The 25,181-nt window shown below is 43.6% G+C and overlaps 1 protein-coding gene across 1 annotated transcript in view; it reads right to left on the minus strand.

Annotated features, from left to right (window-relative positions):
• Positions 1-458: 458 nt before the first annotated feature.
• The window catches only part of PIP4K2A (phosphatidylinositol-5-phosphate 4-kinase type 2 alpha), a 182,072-nt gene continuing 157,349 nt past the window's right edge, over positions 459-25,181 (minus strand). The window contains exons 7-10 of the mRNA XM_052650478.1: positions 14,623-14,736; positions 6,593-6,833; positions 5,085-5,188; positions 459-2,674 (exon numbers count right to left, since the gene is read on the minus strand). Coding sequence (XP_052506438.1) covers positions 2,594-2,674; positions 5,085-5,188; positions 6,593-6,833; positions 14,623-14,736 — 540 coding nt within the window. The 3' untranslated portion in view covers positions 459-2,593. The remainder of the gene's footprint in view (positions 2,675-5,084; positions 5,189-6,592; positions 6,834-14,622; positions 14,737-25,181) is intronic.

Here is a 25,181-nt window from a genome sequence, read left to right on the forward strand (position 1 = left end):
TAGAACCATTACACATTTTCAAAACAAGTGCTACTCTAGCTTAACTGTGTTTGCTCACCTGGCACAATGACAAGGGAATGCTTTAAAAAGCCGTCTAGCTTTTTAGAAGCCACTGATGGCATTCTAGTAAAGTTTCAAAAAATGCTGAGTGACCCACAGAACTATGGTTGGTAGATTTAAAAAAATAGAACTGCGTAACTTTAAAGTGTATTCACTGAAGAGGTTTCTTTCTCTGTCCGTCTTTCAACAAGTCAATTTTGTCATGTGTGTCATGGCACGCTTCTGCTATTTACTAGTGAAATAGTTCACAGGTTGAAGGCAAAGCTCCTGTTTGTGAAAAGATTCAATTTTAGCTTTACTTCTTCAGGATCAGCTAAAGACACTCTTAGTACTGAGTATTTAAATTTTGTTTGCAATAAAGAGACACACAGTTGAGAGAGAAGCACAAAGACTCCACCTTGTGAGTCATCAAAGTGCTTTATTTTGTAAAGCCCGGCTCATAACTGGAGTGTACTGTTAGCACTAGAAGATACAAGGCAAACTTCCTCACTCTGTCCAAAGATTTGATCAACAGGATGGATGACAGAGACTGTTACAGACAAAAATAAAGCATTTTGTAAACTTCTAAAAGCATACACAGATGGGCCACACAGGAAACAGTTACTCAAATATTGTGTGGGTACCTTCTCTTTACTTCAGGGTCTCACATTTGTAATCCTGGATTAAACAAACTGCAGCCTAACTTCAGAGTCCCTAACTGAAAGGGACTCGATGCCAGAATGAATGGTGGGGTGGGGGTGGAGGCATATTAAATCACCATTTCAATTAATTTAGACACATGAAATACAAATTTGGACAACCAGATCACAGCGCTGTCAACATCGTCTGCTGAGGATAACGATTCCGAGTGAAGTCAGTAGATGGGGTAGAATGGCCTTGCCTCCCAGATTCCAGCTGCTGTCACCTCGTATTTTCTGAAGTAAACCTATATACTGTGGGCACAGTTGCAGACTTGATAAGCCCTGAAGTAAAGTTACTGGAAGAGGCAGTATGGCGGGACTATTTGTTGAGTTGCAAGTAATTATTAAAGGGTGGATTTTTTTTTTTCTTTCCTGAACCTGCCTACAAAAATCATCTCACATTTTAAACAAAGAATTTCAAAGGCACAGCTTTAGCACAGTGTATAAGTTGATAACGTATTCCTAAGCAAGTCTAATATTTTAGCTTGACGCCTTTCAGAAAATGCCAGGAAGTTGGTAAATACATGATTGATGTTGGAAATTTATAACTTGATTAGACACAGTCAGCACAGTTTAGGGCAATGAACTTACATAACCAGATCTGGGTTAAACATTTTCTTTAAAAATAAAAAAATCATTAGACTGATAATGTACATCTGGAGGAAAACAACCCTTTTCTTTTTACTGTAAAAGACTGTCTACCTGGTACTTTGAATAAAACATTCACTCCAAAACGTAACTGCAGGATACATTTCAAAATATGACAAACATTATTTTACCTACACTGTAAAATGACTTTACATGTAAACTTCGAAAATCACGTGCTGTACATTAAATTTTTAGATTCAAAAATATCCCTGTTTTCCTAATAATGTAAACAGTAATATTGAGGATTTCAGTTAAAGGGCAAATTCATAACAAAATACCACTGTTCAACAGGTGAATTGAAAGTTCTAAATGCTTTGCTCACCTTCCCACCATGGGAGATGTAGATACCATTGCCCAAAACTATGCACTTTTCAGATAAGCTTTTGTTTTTATTTTGTAGCATTAATTCCTGTATTGCAACGAAAGAGTGTTATCAGTGAAGAAGCTCCAGGCAAGAAAAGAGAAGTAAGCAGTTTTCCTGGACATATTTACTGAGGTGAAAATGTACAGAGAAGAGTCACTAGGGGCATCAGCTTCCTGCTGGAGGAGGGGTGTTTGTCCCCGGACACAGGGAATCCCGACACCCAAACCAGGAGGCATGGGAGATGCCAGCCTCCTTCGTCCAGCGCCCAGGTACAACTATTAAGGAGTGTCAGCGTGCGTGGTAGAAGTGTAACATCTGCAGTAAGTTTTTTTTTTTCCCCTCTTAATCACCATCATTATTATTATCATCATTATTATTATCTTCATTATTATTACAAATACTGTCTCACATCTTTCAATTCCAGAAAATAAACTGATCCACAGTTTATCGTGTGATGCCAACCTGGTTGGTCTGACATGCATTGCCTTCTCCCCCTCCCCCCTCTTGTGTTTGCTCACTCATTCATTCATTCATTCATTTGTCCACAGCTGGAATCAGAGGTTTGTTGCCCCAAACACACACTGACCAAAGCTGGTCAGTTTCCATTAATCAATCGATTTTTAAGATGCACACACGCGCAGACACACACACGTCAGAAATAGCTAGAATGATGCTGGGAAATATCAGGTAGCTATTAAAGCGAGTAGCCCCCAAGTCAGTCATCTTGGCCTGAAGATGTAAACAAGGAGGTGTGCTTCACTGAGTTTGGTGTTCATTTTTCCTGCGCTGAAGCCACCTCTATCCTTCCCATGCTCACATCCATCCACAGGTGCGCAGGACGTTACGTCAAGATGTGGCCAATAAAGTCCAAAAAGCGCTTGGAATACTGTTCTGGGTTCACGGTGGAGATCTCCGCACCAGCCTGGGCAGGGTGGGAGAAGAGGAAGAGTGGTACTGTTAGAACTACTTGACCAGCACCTACAGCAGCTTCCACTGCAGCTGAATATGAAGCCAGCCACGTCCAAACCTGTGTGCAGCCTCTACTCGTAACTCAGAGTATCTTGGATATGGGTCTGAATAACCAAGACTCTTAAGAATCTGGGTGTGAAAATGAGGCAGAGTCTCAGGAAAAACAGAGGCTGGTGTCATATACACTGTGACTGCTGCCACCAAAAAAAAACAAACCCAACCACGTTTGAGATGTTCCCATCAAATGTGGCATCTGTGTGGCCTCCATTCAGAAGCCACGGGGACAACACTTCTGTTTCTCAGGAGAGCAGATGGGAGATGCCTTGAGAAGGACACCAACAGCAATGTCTGGCCAAAGGGAAACTCCGATGACAAGGACACAAGGGCCGTGTTCATTTTTCAGGACCAAAGTAAGCTGCTGGGTGCTCAGAAGTACGGAGCGGCAGTGGCAGGGGTGGCGTCAGCTGTGACTGTGCTTCCCCTGAGGGGCCAGGGCTGGTCCTCGCAGCGCAGGCACAGGGGTGCCGCTGTCCACCTTCACAGAGGCCTGCCTGGAGCTGGGAAGCCAGCCCCTTGAAGAGGCTCAGCGGGGTTTCCTGTGACAAGCACAGTGCAGACCAGAAGACCCTCGGTAGTTACTGGCCAGCTTTCAGAGCTGCAAAGGGCAGGACCTGAGTTTTTACCAAGTCACCAGGTGCTATTTTGATACCAGCAGCTCACAGGGGAAGCTGTAATTTCCATGCCTGGCCTGGGCCGCTGGGATCTCCATAGAGGAGCCCCGCTTTTGAAGGCAGAAAACGGTTTCCAGCAGCAGGTCGACACAACGTTCCTTTGCAGAGAGTAATGTCTTGCTCTTGCAAACTGCACCCGATTTTAGGCTGGGTGCTGTGTTTGCCCTGGCACATTTCCAGTTTCACCTGGTCTAGAATATCATACAGGTTTGAGGAAGGGTGGGAACAAACAGAGCCTCTCCCCACTCACCACAAAGCCTCATCAGCAAGGCGTTAGGGCCCTGTCAGCAGCTGGGGGAACTGGGGTGCCAGGGCATTTCCTCCAGGTCACACAACTGGAGAGGTGAGGTAGGGAATCGGGCCCAGTTCCGTCCCTGCAGTACAGCCAGACTTTTCAACCAGAGATGAGCATCGGAGTTACCGGAGCTTTTCAGAGACAACCTCCCCCACTAGCCTCCTGAACTGGACTCAGAATCTGGGGAAGGGGTGGTGCATCTGGCTGGCACAGACTTTAAAGTGATTCTCAGAAGGCTGCAGTGCCCACCCTTGTGAGAACTGCTGTGTACCCTCCTCTCTGACAGAGGATTTCCAATGTGTTCAGTGGGTGGGGTGAGGCCCTGGTTTGGGCACTGCACACAGCTGGAACACTGTAACTAGTTGGCAATGTGACTGAAATATTTCTGTGGCAAATGGGATATGGTGTTGGCCTGGTTCCATTGCTGGAATGACAGCCTGTTTGATTTTAAAATAAAGAAAAAGAGCCTTTAATAGATGTCGACGTTCTGGTGGATCTTGGTTGACTCCACACTGGGGAAGTGTGAACGAGCCAGAGCACAAGTTCAGCCGCACGTGGTGGGCTGTGTGGCCTTTTCAGCACACCTGGAAAGCCAAAATGTGGTCCTACAAGGCAGGCACAGTGGGGACTCACAACTGGCAAAGTCCAACCGGCAAGTAGGCCTCACTGGTTTACTGGGGGGTGGGGCTGGGTCCTGGGGAGCAGTCCTCTCTACCCTGCCTAGTGACCTGATCCTGGCAAGTTACTCCGTAAATGCTCATCCTCAGCTCCTTCACCTGATAAGGAGCACACTAGTTATCCTTATCAAGGCTTGTCACGGGATTCCACAAGTTAACATATGTCGGGAACAGTGAGCATTCCGGACAAGGACAATAAAAGCGAGGGACTCGTATCACTAAACTTTGATCTTGCACTCAAAAACCTTCTATAATAGAAAAAAAAACTACAGTCCACTGTGTGGAAAGAGATAATGTGTTTCTTAGAAGCATCTTAAGTAGAGACTAAGTGCTTCAGTTCTAAGCACTTTTTATTAAAACAACTGTCGTCATTCAGCGCTTTTGTCTTTGAAGCATTTTTCAAACAAAAAAAGAATTTGTGTAATATTCTCATGATGCATGTGTCTGTTAATAACCCCAGTGGGTAACAGAAGAGCCACGCAGGGTCTAAGTGACTTGCCAGAGGCCTTGGGAGCTCTGACTCTGCGTTGGAGTGCAGCCCCACAGAGAACCCGAGCCATGGAAGGGACTGGGCAGCTCCCAGGAAAGGAGTGGACCTGCGCGGGCCCCTGCACGACAGGAAGCAGGGAGCAGAGAGGGAAACCAAACGGAGATACTTACGCCGTGTTTAACAGTTTTTGCAGCGTGGGCAGCTTTCTTTTTCGCATCATAATGAGTCAGGATGTCAATAATTGCCATAAAGTACACCTCCTTCCGAGGCGAATCTGTAAGGGATGAGAGACGTGATTGTGGGACAGACGGTGACAACACCTGGGACAGTGTGAACTGCCGGGGGGGAGGGGGGAGGGGTTCAAGGTCTGAGAGCAAAGGCAGTAGGGGCTGTTAGAAAGTCTTGTGCATCCCTAGGAAACAGCTTACCTTTCTGTTCCCAATTCTCTCTCAATTTAAAAAGCGAAAAAGAATATAACCCCAGGATATTACCAGCAGAGGTCCAAGGGTGAGGCTGTATGTTTTTTATTAATCTGCATTTTCTTTAGTGATTGTATATTACTTTGGTATAAAGAAAAGTGCTTTTAAAAGAAATACTGTTTAAAACAAGAATTGGGTTGGCCAAAAAGTTCATTCCGGTTTTTCCATGAGATGCTATGGAAAAACCTCAATTAACTTTTTGGCCAACCCAATAGAAGTAATTATGCTTACACTCTGTCCTGTTACCTGTAACTGTTCTAATGCTCGTTGGCTCTAGTATCAGAACTGGATAAAGGCATACATCATCTGCAATACCCGTCTTCTACATATTTCCACGAATAAGCTGCTGTTTCAATTATGAACTATTGCTCAAGTATACTTGACTCTAATTTTCTGTGCTGAAGAAACCATTTTGGTGAGCAAAAAGCAGAACTCAAACTCAACCTGGCTGCTATGCCACGAGATTTTTTTTTTTAAACAATGATGAACCACTAATTTTTATTACTAAAAAAAAACCCCAGAGGCCTGCGTTTATCTCAGATTTTTTCATGTATAAGTAGCTAACATAGCATGTAATATTCCTATAAATATCTAATCACCCAGATATTGAGGATTAAAATCAGTCTCACTTTGATTGATTAAGGAGCCACAGACCCCTTAATGGGGGAAGAGCAGAGGACAGATACGCAGCAGCAAATCGGAGATGCTCTTCCCACACCTGGGCTAGCCCCAGCTTCCTTTCCCGAGAAGGAAGGATACCTGCCCTACACAATGTCCACAGGAGGTCTGGTGTGGACCATGTGTGTGGCTAGCTCAGGACAGACTTGTGATTTGAGATCCACAAAAAAGAGAGATGGCTAAGAAAAAAAACATTTAAAAATATTTCTTATCTGTGGTACGGACATTTACACAGCATGTGCCTATGGGTGCTGTACGTACACAGCACACCGCTGTGTGGTTTCACCTGTTCCCTCAACGTCCCACCATTCAAGGATTTCCTCACATTACATTTCAAAACCAGGGACTACAGTTACCTTTAATATACTCTGTCCTGAAATCAATTGATTAGGACTCTTGAGAAGGAGTCTTACAGGACAGCATACTTTTAACTCGGTTGATGATCACCAGTAGATTAACAGTGCAAAAAAAAAAAAAAAAAACCAATGGTAAAAAAAAAAGTGGATGGTATCTCCACTTACTTTCATGGCATTTAATTCCATAGACGTCAATGTTTGGATCAAACTCGCCCGGAGCCAAGGGTGGGGAGCTGTTGAGCGTGTTCCCAGGGCTGTCAGGAGGGGTCCCCACAGGGTGGGCGCCGTCGCTCTCCCCCTCCTCCTCCCCGTCCTCCTCACACTCGACCTCCTCCTGCTCGGCTCTCTCCACGTCGTGGATTCCCACCAGCAGGCTGTAGTCCATGAGCTTCAACTGGGCAAGAAACTGGAGGGGAGGAAGCGACACGATCGTTTATGCTTTAAATACAGCCCCAGATTTAAAGACAGCAAGCTCACAGAAGCACACGTAGAAGGCAGTGAGCCCTGGGGCAGCAGAGGCGGGAAGAGGACTTCCTGCAGAGCGGCTAGGAGCCTCTCATCCAGGGCAGTCTCCTCCCAGGCAGCTTCTCGGGCGGAGCTGCAGCCTCCCACTAGAGGCTGGCTCAGAGCCAGGACCGCTTCCCTGAACTGCAAGGCTGGAAGCTGAGAGGGATGTGTGCATCCCATCGATGAGGACTGCACCAAAGTGCAGAGAGCACGACTGGCAAGGAGGACACTCAGGAAGAAAAGATTTCTCCCAACGATTAAGACTGGCTAAGGGGAACCCAGGGACCTCCCACGGCGCTGCCAGGGGAGCCTCTCAGATCTGGCTTGTGAAAGCACTTTGAAATGGCACACTCAGTGAAGCTGAGTATTATGCTGTCCATCACAAATAAGTAAAAGCACCAATGTCCCAATCAACCAGCAAATGCCTCTGTCACTGCTCTTGTCAACAACACCCTCCTTCAGTCCTGCTCGGGGGGTGTCGTGATGGGAGCGGGAGCCGGGGAGGCTCCTCCCATGCCCTTTTACCCAGAAGCTCTCTCTGGCCTGTTCCCCTCGCCCCCAGTGCCCACCCTGGATGCCCTCCAGAGGTGTGCGCACAGCTGGAGATGTGGATTGCCAGGTGGGAACATCTCCTACCCATGAGTGTGTAGTGGGTGCAGGGTGGGTGGGGCTTGGCCGGGCCTGGTCCTGCTCAGCTTGTCAGGTGACAAGGCACAAGCCCCCTCCTCCCCCTCCCTGCTTCCTCTGGCCCTTGAAAGGTCCCTGGGAAGTGGCAAGGACTGCATGTTGTCGGACTTCCCCTTCTGGTCCTCTGGCGAGGGAAGCATTTCATCTTGTCATGCCTTTCGATGGGGTCTCATTTCTCAAAGGGTAGAAACAAAATCTCACGTGGTCCATGGGACCTAGATAGTTTGGTGTGATCACCCCTCAGGCCATCTTGCATTCTGTTCTGGCCTCTGGCCCTTTACCTCCCACGAGATCGTGAGGTCTTGGCTGCAGGGCCCTTGCTCTCGGAAGTCTGTTGCAACTCCTGCCTGGGCATGTCTGCCCTGCACACGTGTGCCCTGCGGACACCTGGCTTAGCTGCACACGTGAATTCCATGAACAGAGGAGTCTGGAGGGCTACTGTCCATGGAATCCAGAATTGGACAACACTGAGTGACTAACACTTTCACTTTTTTTTTTTTCATTTTATTAAATTATTTGAGAAACTTCTCTATATTCCCCAAACGCTGCAGGCCCCCGAGGACAGGGGCTCTGGCAGGTTTTGCCCCTGAAACTGCATTATGACTAGTCAGATCATCTCCCCTGCCTTCACTAATCAAGGTAGTTTAAGACTCGCGAGTCCCCCAAGGGGTATGTAGCCCGAACAGTGTTGTCTGCCTGGTTTTTTTCCTAGGAACTTGGAATCAGCTCTGTCGAGTTCCAGCTGGGCGGGTTAAGGCTGGATAGACCCACCGACCCTCCAACTGGGCATGCGTGAGGGTCCTTTCACTTGTGCGAGGATGGCCAGCCCCACCTTTGGATCGTGCAGAGGTCAGTAGCCTGGTTTACGCCTGCGCCGAACGAGGATTCCCGCACCTTTTCCCAATCTTCTTTCCCTACGCTCCACCGAACGAGGATTCCCGCACCTTTTCCCAATCTTCTTTCCCTACGCTCCACGCCTCAGACCGCCCTGCCGCTTGGTAAACACCTCCTCGAGCGAGCCCCTGGCCTGGGGAGGCAGACTGGAGATTTGCTCTTCCTGCTTGGCTGCCCTGAGAATAAACCCTCCGCTGCAGACCTCGGCATCTCAGCGTTTGGCTGGCTCCAGGTTGGGCACAAACGAACCTGGTTCGGTGACACCATCGCTGCCCTCCTGACTCCCAGGTAAGTGATGTAGCTACTCGATATTTACCGAACAAGTGAATGGGCTGCCTGCTGCTACTTACCCTGTCCCCCTTTCCTCTAACTTCCCCTGATCCCTTCCTCTAAGAAAAACAACCCCATAAACCAAATAAAAAGAATAAAGCAACAACAAAAAATCTTCCTATGAGACTGCAAGAGGCAGCACCCACTGGAAGCAAAATGAGGTCATTTACAGCATATCTTTGCTCTGCAGAGCAGAGTCTCTCTGTACATAGAGGTCCGTTTGACTTTCAGATGGATGAGGTACAATCCACTTTCGAGTGTTTTGGAGAGTACAAAAGGGGCTGCCTGTAATTAACGTGCCAAAGGTCAGGCAGGGAAAGGGTAACAGCCTGGGCTGTACTGCCCCACAAAGTAGAGTGAGTCTTCACGCCCACATCTTCCCCGGCACCTGTGCTACTCACAAGGTCAGCCCGGCCCAGAGCTCCTTTCCTGCATCTCTGATCTGTGGTCTGACCACTGTTTGGACTCCTTACCCAGAAAGGAAACATTTGTATTCAATAATAAAAGCGAAGTTAGCTCCCGGCATCACCCAGTAAAGTATCAGTGAGATGAAAAATGCATCTCCTGGTAAGAAGTTGTTCTGACATACCCAAGACTAAGGAGGTGAGTTGCAGCCCCAAGTGGGGACTATATAAGAAATGGGGATTATGTAAGTCTTCAAATCTGTGTGACTGAGACAAATGAAGAAGACCAAGGACAGCGCAAGAGTTAAACATATAGCTTTTGCTGATCACGTGACCCACTGAAGTATCAGATCATCTTAAATAAAAGTTAAGCTTTGGAGTCAGATGGGCAATTAAATCTTAGGTTACTTGCTCCATCTTTTATGGATTTTTTTTTTTTTTAATGGAGATCGTTGCTTTACAATGCTGTGTAAGTTTCTGCTGCAGAGCATCATGAATCAGCCACAGGCATCCATGCATCTCCTCCCTCGTGTGCTTCCCTCCCTCTCACCCCCCTCCCACCAACCTGAGCGCCCTGTGCTCTACAGCTGCTGCCCACTAGCTGTCTGTCTTACACACGGTACTGTATATGTGTCAGTGTGGCGCTCTCAGTTCCTCCCACCCTGTCTGTTCCCATGTGTGTCCACAAGTCTGATCTCTACATCCTCGCCTCTGTTCCATGAAAAATGGTGTTGATGAGCCTATTCGCTCCGTGTCTTGATGATGAACTCACTACTCTGAGCCTCAGTTATTCTAATTATAAAGTGGGACCGCACCACTAAACTCGCAGTGGTGGAGAAGGGATTAGAGAGAATGTAGTGGGGGCAATGAAAAGTGCCTTGCATGTAGCAGTGGAAGTGGTTTTTATACCTTTCCCTGTTGTTACTGTGGTAAAAGCCTTTTTTCCATCAAGTATGTAACTTAAACATTCAGGTTCAGGTGACACGCCAAGAGGCGAGACGTGTTGAACAGCCTGTATTGATGCTCCAGCTCTTATCACAAAACGTCGTTTAAAATCTCTTCTAAAGTAGAGGGAAACACAATAGGCAGGAGACCTGAGATTCTTGCTGGGGAAAGTCGCTGTAGAGGATCTCAAAACTACTGTGGGCTGAAGATGACAGGCCCCAAGAAGAGGGATTCAGGGCTGCCCGGAGGTGTGTCTCCAGCTAATATTTGGAACTTAAACACATTTACTGTCTTCTGCTCATTCCTTTAAACTTCCAACTCAAATTAGTGATTTTTAAATATATAAAATTTCAAACCATGAAGATTTTAAAATCTTTAGGTTCCCCTGCTTTCCAACTTCTTAATAACTGTCCACCAGACCTTGATCAGCTTATTGGTCGCTCAGAATATCCCACCTAACCCACTGCCCTCATAATTCATTCCTCATTATGCCAAATCTGAGCTAGTATTCCCTTTACGAGCCCTGTTAAAAACACTTATTGAAAACTGTATGGCTAAAGAGCTGTTGGAGAAAGCAATGGCACCCCACTCCAGTACTCTTGCCTGGAAAATCCCATGGAAGGAGCAGCCTGGTGGGCTGCAGTCCATGCGGTCACTAAGAGTTGGGCATGACTGAGCGACCTCACTTTCACACATTGGAGAAGGAAATGGCAACCCACTCCAGTGTTCTTGCCTGGAGAATCTCAGGGATGGGGGAGCCTGGTGGGCTGCCGTCTATGGGGTCACACAGAGTCGGACATGACTGAAGTGACTTGGCAGCAGCAGCAGCAAAGAGCTGTTAATAAACTCTGTATGTCATCTTTGCAGAAGTGTCTATTTAGATCTTCTGCCATTTTTCGATTGGGTTGCTTGTGTTTTGGTTGTTGTATGAACTGATTATATATTTGGGAAATTAAGCCCTTGTTGTTCGCATCATTTGCAAATATTGTCTTTCATTCTGTAGGCTGTCGTTTCATTTTGTTTATGGTTTCCTTGGTTGTGCAAAAGCTTGTTAAGTTTGATTAGGTCTCATTTGTTATTTTATTTCTATTGCCTTGGGAGGCTGACTAAGAAAACACTGGTACTATTTATGTCAGAGAATGTTTTGCCTATGATCTCTTCTAGGAGTTTTATGGTCATATCTTTATGTTGTTAAGCCATTTCATTTTTAGGCATGGCGTGATGGTGTGTTCTAACGTCAGTGATTTATATGCGGCTGTCTGACTTTCCCAGCGCCGCTTGCTGAACACATGATCTTTTTCCCATTTTATAGTCTTGTCTGCTTTGACCGTAGGTGTGTTGGTTTTTTCCCTGGGCTCTCTGTTCTATTCCATTGGTTTGTATGTCTGTTTTTGTGCCAGTACCATACTGTTTGGATTACTGTAGCTTTGCATTCAACGGACATGAACTTGGACAAACTCCAGGAGATGATGAGGGACAGGGAAGCCTGACATTCTGCTGTCCATGGGGTCGTGACGAGTAGAACACGACTTGGTGACTGAACAACAAGCTTTGTAGTGTTGTGCTTTTTCCTCAGGATTACTTAGGCAATTCTGAGTCTTTAAAGGTTCCATATAGATTTTAGAGGGTTATTTAGTCTAGTTCTGTGGAAAATGTCATGGGTGATTTGCTGGCTGCTCCCTCCCCTCCAGTACTCTTGCCTGGAAAATCCCATGGATGGAGGAGCCTGGTAGGCTGCAGTCCATGGGGTCGCTAAGAGTCGGATATGACTGAGCGACTTCACTTTCACTCTTCACTTTCATGCATTGGAGAAGGAAAGGGCAACCCACTCCAGTGTTCTTGCCTGGAGAACCCCAGGGACGGGGGAGCCTGATGGGCTGCCGTCTCTGGGGTCACACAGAGTCGGACATGACTGAAGTGACTTAGCAGCAGCAGCCCTCCCCTCCACGCCAACCCCCCTCCCCCCAAAAAATGTGAGGCATGAGATGGCCTGTGATGGGGTGGATGCCATGGGACACAAAGTGTAGTCTCTTGTGTGAAATTTGGATCCCAATGTGAACCAGTGAGAGATGAGGACCAGCCCTCCATGGTCACGGTCAAAGCTGACAGGAAGAGAGTCAGAGGGCAAAAGTGACCTTCCATTCTCCATCAAGTGCTTTCTTTGGGAAAAAGGGCTCACATATGCTCACATGTAAAGCTATCAGAACTAACGTACTTTGCTACTTTGCCCAGCATATAAATAGAACATAATTTCAAATGCAGAGAAAAGCTGGCTAGGTTCTTATTTTCCTACAGAAATATTTGAGCTGTAATGAATTCATTTTTTACTTAAAACATTAAGTCACCCCCCCCCCCCCCCATCCTGTACTAAACAGGCCAGCCAGCTAAATTAGCAAGCATGGAACTGATGGAAAATGAAACTAGATTACATTCTATCAGCTGTCAAGCTGCTTTACTATAATTACCTGCTTAAAAAATTAATAATGCTTCTGCATGATTTTCAAAACTAGACACTTACCAACCATTGAGCATTTTATTAAAAGGAAAGAATGCTTTATGCCCTGCCTCCATTTAAACAAAACAGCTAAGTGGGAGAGCCATGGATGGGATTAAAATTAACCAAATCTTCTAATCAACAACACTATTAGAGACAATGAAAAGGCAAAGAGAATCCTTGTATAGTTCAATGGTAAATTTGAATGGCTTCAGTTACATAATTTCTGGAGTCTAAAAATCAGAGTGATATACAGCTGAGAGGAAAAACAGATAAAAAACATTTTTGCAAGCAGATGAGATATCCCTAAGGGCTATTTACTATAACTGCTAAAGCAGTATTACTTCTCAGGATCAAAGCCTTTCAGGATAATGAATAAAACCCCCAAATAGTATGTCTACCTATGGCACTTAGTTATCAGATCAAGTTGACCCCAAAGTAAAAGGGAAATACTTTACTCATATGCATTTTAATAAAAACTGCTGACAACTGAGGAAAAATAAATGCTGAATAATGAGAAACTGGAGAAAAACCACTTTTTAACAAGACACTTGGTGGTCCTCTTTACAAATAACCAATATCTAGGTTCTAATCAAAGCATATATATGATATAGGTTAAAATGTAAAAAAATTTCTTAAAGTAACTTATAACCTAAAAATAATCATGAACTAATTTGGTCGGTCTATGTGTCTTTAAATGAAAGATGTTAGATTAAAAAGAAAATTATAATACTGCTTCTGCCCTCATGGAGGATATAATCTAATCCATGACATTTGCTTGTTCTTGGCTTAAGTCATTTTTTTGTTTTGTTGCAGTTTTTTTGGCCATGCTGCACTGTTTGCCAGGTCTTAGTTCCCTGACCAGTGATCGAACCTGAGCCCTGGTGGTGAAGGCGCTGAGGCCTAACCACTGGATGGCCAGGGAATTCCCAAGTCATTTTGTCTTTAATGACACAAGAAATAATCTTTTCACAAATACTTTCTAAGTAGCAGATCTGTACCAGTATGTGGGGAACTGTTATTTCCAAGTTAACAAAAACAAAAAATGCCCACATGAACAAAAGTAACAGCTAAGAATACTGTAGCTTAGTTACTGTCTAAATTAGAACTCTCTCTGCACTGTTCTGTAACCTAACACACTTCAAAAAAAGAACTTCTTTCCTGAATTTATTTCTAGTAGATTTATATAAAGAAGTTCATTGGGAGAACTGCACTGCTTTTACAATAAATAAAAGATAGGGAAAGGTGTATTTTTAATACTTAAAACAATATTTACAAAGAGGACTCCTTTATAGACTAAAAGGCCATTTCCACATAGTATTTTATTTCTCACAGCATCCCCCTTGACCCTGGTGTCCTAAATGGCCTCTGTGCTGTTCCCATGCTGTGCAAGGCTGACTTGATGGGCCCAACGATGCTGACTTCATAGAGGCTGGTGGCAATATTATTGAGGCTGGTATTTTCTGACACCCAGCTGTGGTTCAGATGGAGAAAAGCCCAAATTCAAACAGTTACCATACACTTGTCAACATGCTCTGGTCTTTGACAGGATGCAGTCAGTCCCCTCCACCCTGGCCCTGGTTGCTGGGGGGCGGGGAAAGGCGGTGGGTCTGAAGGGGCTGTAACCTCGCACAGGCTACCCCCACAACCAAGAAGATGGGACCCTGGGGGAGGGGACACCAGCAGAAGACATTATGCCTGCTTTCGTTTGTCCTCTGAAGGAGGGAGCTGCTGAATCAGCACACTTCTCTTTTAAATCAGATCACATATGAGCTACACCTGTTTATAGCTGCTTTGGCTAATGTACAACATATATTTTTGCCTTGGTTTCAGATACAAATAGATGGTTTTAAAAGCTTCTAAAAACCCAGTAGTGTTGACATTCATACAAGGGGCCATCTCTTACATTGATTTTTTTCTTTTTTCTTCCTTACCTCTACATCCTTCTTCAGCTTTTCCAGGAATACCTTTTTGTTGTTGTCATCAATATAAATCTTCTGACCCTCATTAATGAAATCATTATCCTTTAGAGTTGGCAGTTCTTTGGCCTAAAAAAAAAAATTGAGAAATTGAGAAAAAGAATAAGGAAGGAGCTTGACAAAAATCTAAAGGACTCCTACGTTCTCCAGTCCTGGAGGTTAAGTTTCCACCCCGGAGGCTGAGTTGCCCTGCTCCCTGAGGGGTCTTACCCAAGGCAACAACATGTGAGGTGGCTTGCGTGCCGCAAGGGGGCGCCAGTGAGCTACGACTACTGGAAGCATTCCCACTAGGAATGGAGGGTCCAGCATCCTCCATATTATGAGGCTTTTGTAACAGATTTCATGGTTTCCTAAGAATGAACCTGACGGTTTTCTTAGATTCACAAGAAGTCTTCTAAGTATAGAATCAGTATTCTTGATATTCTTTGTCAGGAACCTTCAATTTTCTTACTGGTTCAACCCAACTCCTCACCCACCCCTCCCCTAACACACACACTTTTGGGGTAGCCTTTGCTGGGTTCATGTTCATCTGGGTTCAAGACAAAATGTATCTTGCTCAGAAAAGCACCATCCATAATCATGTATAAATCTAAGTTGGGGAGAATATGCAGCCAGAGGTTAGCCATCTGCCCTTCTAAACCTTCCGGCACACCACTCCAAGAAGGAAATCCTCTTTTCTTTTGGATAATATTGAAGAAAAATGTCTTCTGGCATAAAGCATATTAAGATGAGATGTCTACTCTTTAAAAATAAACAGGATGGTAGTGAGCTGGCAACTAAACTATACTTATGCTGACCAACACAAAGTAATGGGTGATTGTCAAAATATGGTTCGCAAGCAAAAAACCAAAAACAACCTAGCTTTAAAGTGTGTATTACTCACCTTTGTGCAACCTGCATTCTGGGAGAGTTCAAAACCCCTCCTCCCTCCTTTTGACTGACCTTGTAAAGAACAACCATTCCTCTTACTTCTTCCAGTTGAAAGGAATTCAGCATAATACCTTGCCTTTCTAGTATACTAATGAATGCCTCCTTTCCCTAAGTGTGAACCAAATGGGGGAAAAAACCCAAGGAAAGAAAATATTCTCCATCCTGGTCTCCATACTGCCTCCCCTCATTCAGAGGTACAAAAAAACTCACTTGGTACATGTGTTTACTGAAAAAAGAAGTGAAAGTGTTAGTGGCTCAGTCACACTCGCCAGGCTTCTCTGCCCATGGAATAATTCTCCAGGCAGGAATACTAGAGTGGGTTGCCTTTCCCTTCTCCAGGGGATCTTCCCAACCCAGGGATCAAACCAGGGTCTCCTGCATTGCAGGCAGATTCTTCACCATCTGAGCCACCAGGGAAGCTGAACCATCTTCCAACTCTCTGCACTGCTCAACTTTTTCTTCCTGTTTTGTAAGGTATACACGTGTATAAACTATTCATGTCTGTCGGTAGACACACATGCATGTGTATTAAGCAGTTCTAAATCAGTAGCTTTGCTACTCATTTTAACTTTGAGAAAATCTGCAGTTATGTGAGTTCTGATTTTGATATAACTACTGCCAAACTGATTATCTTTGCAAAGCTCAGAAATCCAAAGATTCCTTTCAATAAGTGGCTGCTGAATGACTGTCACGTGGAGTGTAAAAATGGATAGGTGAACATTTCTATCCTTAAAGGAGCTTGTAATTTTGTATGAGAGACACCCAAAGCAAGAAAACAAGGCAGTGCGTGAGGCATACAGATACATAATACGGTTCTTGAGGACTGACCTACTTTCAAATACTTTTATGCTGAGTCAGTCTAAAGAAATGAAATACCCTTCATCATAAAAACTTACCAGGGTCCAGATGGATTAACTGCCTAAGTTGGTCATTCATGACTTAAAAATGTAAAATGTGAAAGAAAACTCTCAATGTGAAGATTATTAAATGTTTGAGTCAATTACATAGACCCTAAGTTATTTTCTTGGAACTGAAACAATGAAATTTCACAGTGAATGAAACGTGAAGATCTGAAGTTTTAACAAACTCAGAGGCCTGGGAGAAGCTAAGCATCAGGAAAGGTAAAAAACTGGAATGCTTCAGAAAGCACTGAAGCCAGATCTATATACAAACATAGGAGACGCAGAGGGATCAGGATTCCCTAAGTAGACAACATGGGCATTTGTCTACATTTAGGGGATGGCTGTGTGTGTGTGTTGCCGGCGGGGAGGGGGAGGCATTAAGGATTCAGATCTGCCTAAACTCCACAACTCATTTTATGAGTGTAAGCAAAGAACAGGAGAGGGATTCTTGTTTGTGAGCAAGAAACCTGAAGGCAGGGCTGACAGGCTACGGACAAGGCAGTAAATGACACAATCTGTGTTGGGGGCACCAGTCACATTCATGGAGATGAATGAATGCCATTTTAGGGTCACCCCAGCAGAATGACCTCATGTGACAGGGAGAATATAATCCTACCTCATAAAACTCTGGACACACTGTACTATATTATGAGGCTTACTTGTGAAATTTCCAGGCACTAGGGATGTATTTAGATTGGATGAAGTTCAAAAGAGGGCAACCAGATTGGTTAAGAGACTTAAGGGCTTACTGAAAGGCTCAAGAGGTGTAGGTGGATCCTTAGGGCAGTGGTTAGAGGAACCCAACGCTGATCCACAGATGCCCACCCCCCAGTGTCAGCAGGATGGCAGACTGCTTAGGAGCACCAGGGTTTAGAAACATGAATTCTGAGGTTCCTAGCCTTAATCCTCCCCTTACTAGCCAGGGGCCAGTTCCTGGACCTCTGCAGGCTGTCTGGCTACATGCTGAAGGGGAGACCCTGCTAAGCCCTTGACATGCATCCATTTATTAAAGTGCCTCATCTCATTTACTCTTCAAAACCACCCTAATTCTCACCATCCTCATTTTACAGACAGAGCAACTGGGTTAAGTCAGATAACACAGCTAAGGTCTCCCAGCTTGGTAAGTGGAGCTGGTAAGCTAGTTTCTGAGCTAAGATGGGAACCTGGGCTGCCTGACTCTTAGCACAATTCTGTGTGTGCATGCTAAGTCATTTCAGTTGTGTCCAACTCTGTATGGCCCCATGGACTGTAACCTAGCAGGCCCCTCTGCCCATGGGATTCTCCAGGCAAGACTACCAGAGTGGGTTGCCATGTACTCCTCAGCACAACTCTACCTGTAGCAGAATGACAGATTTTGGCCAAAACTTGTGTGATGTTTAAATAGGGAGGCGAGTGGCACTTATTATCATCATCGTTGCTGGGAGCATTCAGTAACTGGTGTGGATTTAAAACTGTATTATAGGTTGAGAGAAAATATTTTCTTTAAAATAGAGCTGCACTGTTTTCTACTAAGAGCTGAATGACAAAACTGAAACCACCTGACAAGAAGACACCCTCAAGAAAACCCTGGTGCTTGACTTCTTATAAATTTCAATATGTCCCTCTAACAATGAGCAGCATTTATATTAAAGATGCACCTTTTTTTTTAAATGTGAGGGAAACTATTTTGCTGTGAATTAATGAGTATCATAAACTCTTGGTGTTAACACTGTCCACAAAGGTGATGTCTACAGAGCAGCACAGAAATAACTGTGGGCAGCAAGCGATCCCACCCCTTGCTTTACAGCAGCAGATTATTTGCACTTAGGGGAGCTTTGAAAGCATTGAAGTCTCTGGGTCTGGTTCTTTAATGGGCATCTTTCATAGCCTTTCTAACTCAATGCAGAACTAGCTAGAGGGCGGAGGAAACCACTAGAGCTAAAGACATCAGCTCAGAAACAGTTGTGAACTGTGGACTCGGAGGCTGGCTCCCAGCTAGCGGTCAGTCACCTTTTTTGAAGTGGTTGTAGGTTAAGTCTTCATTTATTAGCTCTGTGTTAAAGTTCTCCCAGCTAGTGTTGTGTAGACTGGGAGCCTCCAGTACCTTACATGGTGCTTAAAAGCGGCGATGCCAAGGAGGACGAGGTGTCCTGCCCTTCCTACACTGCCCTCCCTGGTCTGCCCAGCCTGGCCAGGGGAGTGAGGCATGTAAAACCCAGGCCAGCACAGCTCACATCTACATCCCTTTTACAGGAAGTGACTGTACTGGGGTGGGCTGGACTCAAAACAGCATTAATCTCTACTGATGTGATGTGTAGATGTTCAGACACAGCTATAGGCAGAAGCAGAGCGACACTGGTCTCCTGGTAAGCAAGCTATCCTGCTTTCGTTGTGTGGATGAAATTGGCACAGTGACTATTCCTGGTACTTTCCTGCCAGGTGATCTCCCGCAGCTAGTCAGTAGGGCCCAGGTTTCTACCTGGGACACAGATTGAAGCATGCACTTTTGAGCACAGGCTGGAACCACACCACCTGGGTTGTATCTCAGCTCCTCCAGTTATTAGCTGTGTGACTTGAGCGAGTTACTTAACCTTCTCTGTGGCTTGGCTTCCTCATCTTTAAATAGGGATTAGCAGACAACACTGTTGTGAGTATTACACTCATTTGTACAGTTAAAAAGCTTAGGGCTCTGCTTGCCACGTGGAGAGTTACATATAAATGTTCTTGTTATTTGCTGGTCATATTCTCAAGTATGGTGTGTGAATCTAGAGAAAAGTTCATTACCGATAAATCCCGAGCAAAATTTAAAATAAAAAGTTGGCATATTTAACACTTTTATAACAGCTGGGGTGTTTAGCCCCAGCTGCTCAATCCGTCCAAGCTTCAGTTTCCTCATCTATATAATGGAATATTAATAACACTTATCCAGTAGGGTTTGGAAAAGGCAATGGCAACCCACTCCAGTACTCTTGCCTGGAGAATCCCATGGACAGAGGAGCCTGGTGGGCTGCAGCCCCTGGGGACATGAAGAGTCAGACATGACTGAGCGACTTCACTTTCATGCATTGGAGAAGGAAATGGCAACCCACTCCAGTGTTCTTGCTTGGAGAATCCCAGGGATGGCGGAGCCTGGTGGGCTGCCGTCTATGGGGTCGCACAGAGTCGGACACAACTGATGCGATTTAGCAGCAGCAGCAGCAGTAGGGTTAGCGACTGAATGAAAAGACAGGAAACACACAGTGCTTGGCAGTGAGAACTCACTAGGTGTTAGTTTGCATCTTAGTTAACCATCAGTTTTGACCATGACCAATGTTGTTACGAAGTGTTTCCTACTAATGAATATAGACTTCTATCCTCCCTGATTTTCTAGAAGAAAGAAACAGGCTCTTTAAATTTGGAATATCAGTAATCTAAGCCATGTTTAAAACTGCCTGTGTTTTCAGGTTTTCTCATTAGGTACAAACACCTCCCGTGACAGTCTCAAGGCTGTTTCACTTCAGTGTGTCACACAAGGTACACTAGAGGCTGTGCACGCCTCTGCCTTGGCTGCTCGCCAAACCTTGACTGAATTCTCTTGGCCAGAAAGATCTCCCGTCATTGCAAAAGCTCTCCCTAGCCAGAAAGCTTCACTGAAATCCAGGTGAGAATAAAATGTTGCTTTACAGTAACTGGGTAAGTTAAAATTTTAGAGTAATAAAGTATATTTTATGGCATTTATTAATATGGAATAAAATAGTTATATATATGGCCAAAGACAGAAGTTTGTCTTAATTTTTCATGGGTTTCATTTTTCTCAGAGAGTAAATGATAATATTGGGTAACTTAGTGAATACGATTTTGCTGACTTAAAGCAAAAATTCACTAATTGAAATCTCAGTAGCCAGAAAACACCCCCAAAAAACCAGAGAGTAGCAAGCTCCTTGGGAACACTTTCTAAAGTGTTTTTTTTTTTTTTGCTGTGAGCTGTAAAAAGAAAACTGTTTCATGATAAACATTCCCTCGTTTGCTTTCTGCAGCTACACTATTGGGTGAAAAGTCTCCTATTTATTTATTTTTGGCCATGCTAGGCGGCTTGTGGGATTGTAGTTCTCTGACCGGGGATCAAATCCAGACCCTCGGCAGTGAAAGCCCTGAGTCTTAACCGCTGGGCCACAAGGAGAGCGCCAGGTTTTGGTTTCTTTCAAAGCACAGTATTATAGGTTGTCACTCAGCAAGTCCACATTCTTAAATAGTAAGAAACACACTGTTAACAATATTGGTCGTTGTCAAAGATGCTTCATGTGCATCAGGGCTTAAAGAGAATCGATGTGTGGACAGCATTCTGAATGTATAAACACTTCTGAATATGTAAGTATTCCCTAGGATCCAATAAAACATGTAAATGACCTCTTAGGACACACTTGGCCAGCAGTTTGAGGTAAAAAAGGGAAAAGTATTCATAACTAAGAGCTACAAAGCCCAGAGCATTGTTTCCAGAACTGTGCCTCTGTAGCCAGCTCAGCAGAAGGCGGTGGCCGGAAAGAAATGATGGATCCTGGGAGCAGAGGGCTCTGCTTCCTTCCACTGGGATGGCAGAAAGAGTTTTAGAAAGTGCAAGGTATTTGCACTTTGCATTCACTTCTAATATAAAAGTATTTAGCATTTTTAATAAACTTTAAAATTTTAAATTACTGAATTTTGCACCTTCTCCAAAAACAAAAATATGCTTACTTTTTAAAAGGATTTAAATTTTCTATTTGTTTCAAATAGAAGTTAACCTGTTAGTAATATGTTATATTTCACTGGATTCTGTAACTTGGTGCATGATTGCTGTCATTCGTGTAGAGTTTAATAATATTGGATGTGTTAAGAGTTATTAGTAAAGCCAGAAATTACATGGAAATTTTCATTAGTTTTTTAATGTCACTAAAATATCTTTTGGATGACTCAAACATTTTTAAAATCAAATATTTAAAATCTGTATTTACAGACAAAAACTTCAAATACAGAATTCAAATTAAAATATACTGGCTTTTAACATCATTCTACAATTAAGTTTTACAAAGAGTCTATTAAATTGCTACTAACAGAAAAATTAAAAAAATACATGTACTTAAAATGCTCAGAGCCAAAATTTATATAATACAGTCACATTTAAGGATGGAAACCTTAACAGGAAGATGGAATGTATTTCTATCACACTCGAGTGTTTACTGCAAACAGGATTCTGGCATCAGAAGGTTTCAATGAAAAGGATGATGCATAGCATAGCACTCTGTGATTAAAGGACTTGTATTTCAGAAAGAAATGAAGTTTTGTTCAACGTGCTCATTTGGCAACCTGTTTTTTAAAAGTCTAATTGTAAGCCTTAGTGTCCAGAATTGCTGTCCGGTGTCCCATTGATGGGCCATGTTACACTTGGAACTGAATGCACAGCATAAAAAATATGTACTAGTTATTGTCTCAAGTTAGGGACTGCTTGTTAGTCCAAGCTCATCTAAATGAAAATAAACTTGCAAAGAAAGAATAAACCCCCTTTCATCAGGCTTGCCGAAGTAACATCATAAGAATCAGAGTCTGTCGGGCTGAAGATATACTCCAGAAATATTTCTGTAAGGGAGAGACTTTTTAGATAATCCTTACATTAAAGCTGGGATAAAGATAATTTGCCTTAATAACATCACATATGTGGTATCAATTTGGGGGTAAGTAAGAGAGGTTAAAGATTTTATAATAAAATCAGTTCTGCTTCTCAAAACATCCAAGTCACAAATTTGATACATGAAAAGGCAAATTAGTGAATATGCGTAAAGTTCAAACAGAAGTAGTAAAGATAACAGGTGCTTTCTCACAAAAAAGTACATATAACCCTTAAAAACATAAGCGGAACGTCTACATAAGTTCATAGCTTGGGAAATGATCCAACATGTCATTAATAACTAGTTATTTCCATGTTGAGAATGTATATATTTGTGACCAGCATCTGGATATGAAAGTCTCACATAATTTTTGTTTTGAACCTCTTTGTGTAAATGTAGAAAGAGAATATACCTCAACATACTTGGAGAAATAACACTGCAACTAAGAAGCACAAAACCGGATAAGCCCTGTCATAATTCTACAATTTAGAATTGTTAAGGCTGGCAGGACCCAGCTGTTGGTTATTTATTTTCCCTAAAAGCTGATATTAAGAAAGGGAAACTTACTCCTTTCCTAATACTGCCAGACTGCTCAGAAGGGCCATTTAAGTGGCATGGTGATGGTTTGGCTTTCCTCTGTGAGCTGTGATATGACAGATGAAGCATGTGCAAGCCCCACAGAACTGATGTATTTCCATCTGATTGGGAGATTCCGTGGCCTGGATGTTGATGGTGATAGTCTGCTGCTGCTGCTGCTAAGTCATTTCAGTCGTGTCCGACTCTTAGCGACCCCGTGGACTGCAGCCTACCAGGCTCCTCTGTCCATGGGATCTTCCAGGCAAGAGTACTGGAGTGGGGTGCCATTGCCTTCTCCGGTGATAGTCTAAAAAATGTCAAAGTCTGAAAATGCATGAAGTTTGCTAAATTGTATAGTTTTTGGTTTAATACCAGTCTAGTGAACATTATTAGAACTTCCTTGTTTTATTATATATCTGCAGCATGTTGGCTTAAATTCAAGCCATATTACATTTTGGAAGTTGTGTTTCCGCTCCAGCTCTTTCTAGAATCAACTGCATAAGTTATCAGAAATTCCCACATCTAACAGCACTGCTTCTGTGTGCTTGGGATAATCTGAGTTGAGTGCATTCAGTGAAGCTGTGTTTATACACTGCCATAAGCCCAGACTGGCCTGAGCACTCTAATGCTGTCATCTGGAAGAAGCTCCCAGGAATTATACCACATGTTATCTTTCCTCTTCACATGCCACTCTTACCAAATTCCAAAGGAATCAAACTTTAAAACTCCACTTCCCAGAATAACCCCCATGGTTTACATTATAGGGTTCTTAAGCCTTTGCTCAGACATCTGCAGACTTATGTAACAATTCAGAACATTTTTTCCATTAGTAATAGCAATCACCATAACCCATGGCCAGAGCAGACAGGACTTTGGTGATTGTCAAGTTGGCTGCAGTGCACATTTGCAGGAGGTAAAGAGTCACCTGAAACAGGAGATTGTTGCAAACAATAAAGCATGAGGACCAATGAGATCCTTTAATTTTACAAATGAAGACAAAGTCAAACGATTTATCCCCAAACTTCCATTAATGCCAGAGCAGGGGGTGGGACTCAGATTGGCTAAGGCTCTGGTTTGGTGCCTTTCCCCTCAAAGCCCCCTTTTACATTAATACAGCATTTCAGGGCCAGGAGACAGGTAGTTGGCCCTGCTTCTGCCCGATGGGAAAATTTCTCCTGCACTTTGGGTGCTGGGATAGGCGTATCTAGCCCTGGCTGGCAAAGGAAATAATTCACTTCCATCTGGACAGAGAAGAAATTTTACAGAAGGTTAAAGCATTAGGAGGACCTGAAAACCTTGACAACCTCCCTTTAACTGGTCATTCACTGACATGGAAAAGGAAGCGCTTTTTCACTGATAGCAAAGGAAGATTCCCAGAAGAATGCACTGCTGTCCCTGTTCCTTCTGCTCTGAGCTCACTCTTGTCTTTGTTACCTTGCCTTTCACTCAGCTCAGAACCAGCTGGAGGTGGTAATTATAATTTGTTACAAGTTAAAGATCACAAAAGAAATGCTGGAAACTGGTTTAGGAAAGCTTTTTTTTTTTTGGTGTGAGGGTATTAATGATGAATTTTCCTGAACCTTCAGTCAATAATAGGTACAATGTCAGAGATGGTGACAGTCACTTAATTGCTAGCCCAATGCACAATTCCTAAGACTCGACCAGGCGGCTTTTTGTAGCCCATTATCAAGGTGTCAACAGTGATTATTGCCAATATAGTTATACAAATGCCAATTGCAGGGCAGCTGTTTTCTTTCAAATAGGTTCCAGGCAGAAGGTTAGACGTTAAAAGGAATCTTCTTATTGTGACCCAATGACTCCATTACACAGGCTTGGCTTTACTTAATAAAACCAGACAGAAGTTTTGAGAACTGTGCAGAACGATGAACAAAATGCATATTTGTGTAAATCCCCAGGCCTCACTCACTCTCTCAAGAACATGGGCGTTTTAAAGAGTCAGGTCAAATCCCCCAGAAATCAAGTGAGTCCAGTTATGTTTTCTTTTACTTGTCCAGATTCCCTGCTGGGTAGCTTGCTTGCTGGCAGCATGCTAAGACTGTCATTTGTAAAAAGCGGTCTGCTCAGCTATAATTACTAATTTGATGTCACACTGGAATTGCAGCGCAGCTGTGAAAAGATGGACCACCAGGGAGATTCGCATTTCTGTCTCATTTAGAGGGGGCAAAACTGCTGGAGCCATGAATGGAAGATGCCCTTCCATTAATAAAGGAAAGAATTAAAGAATAAAACAAGTCATAGCAGCTGTCAGAATCTGACAACGTTTTGTTTTTTTTTAAAGCACCATTCTGCCTTTTTTTTTTTAAAATTCAAGACATCTGTACATGCATGTTCTGATACTTGTTGCCATGAAAGTGATTCCATTATTGTTGGAAAATAGCTTCATTTCCTCAGTTCCATATTCATTATTATGCTAATGCAGATCACACTAATTACATGTCAAGTTCAAATCGTAGGGATGAGACTTGTCTGCACCTATATCATGAAATAT

This window comes from Budorcas taxicolor, chromosome 13 (genome assembly GCF_023091745.1).
Source record: "Budorcas taxicolor isolate Tak-1 chromosome 13, Takin1.1, whole genome shotgun sequence".
NCBI classification, from domain to species: Eukaryota; Metazoa; Chordata; class Mammalia; order Artiodactyla; family Bovidae; genus Budorcas; species Budorcas taxicolor.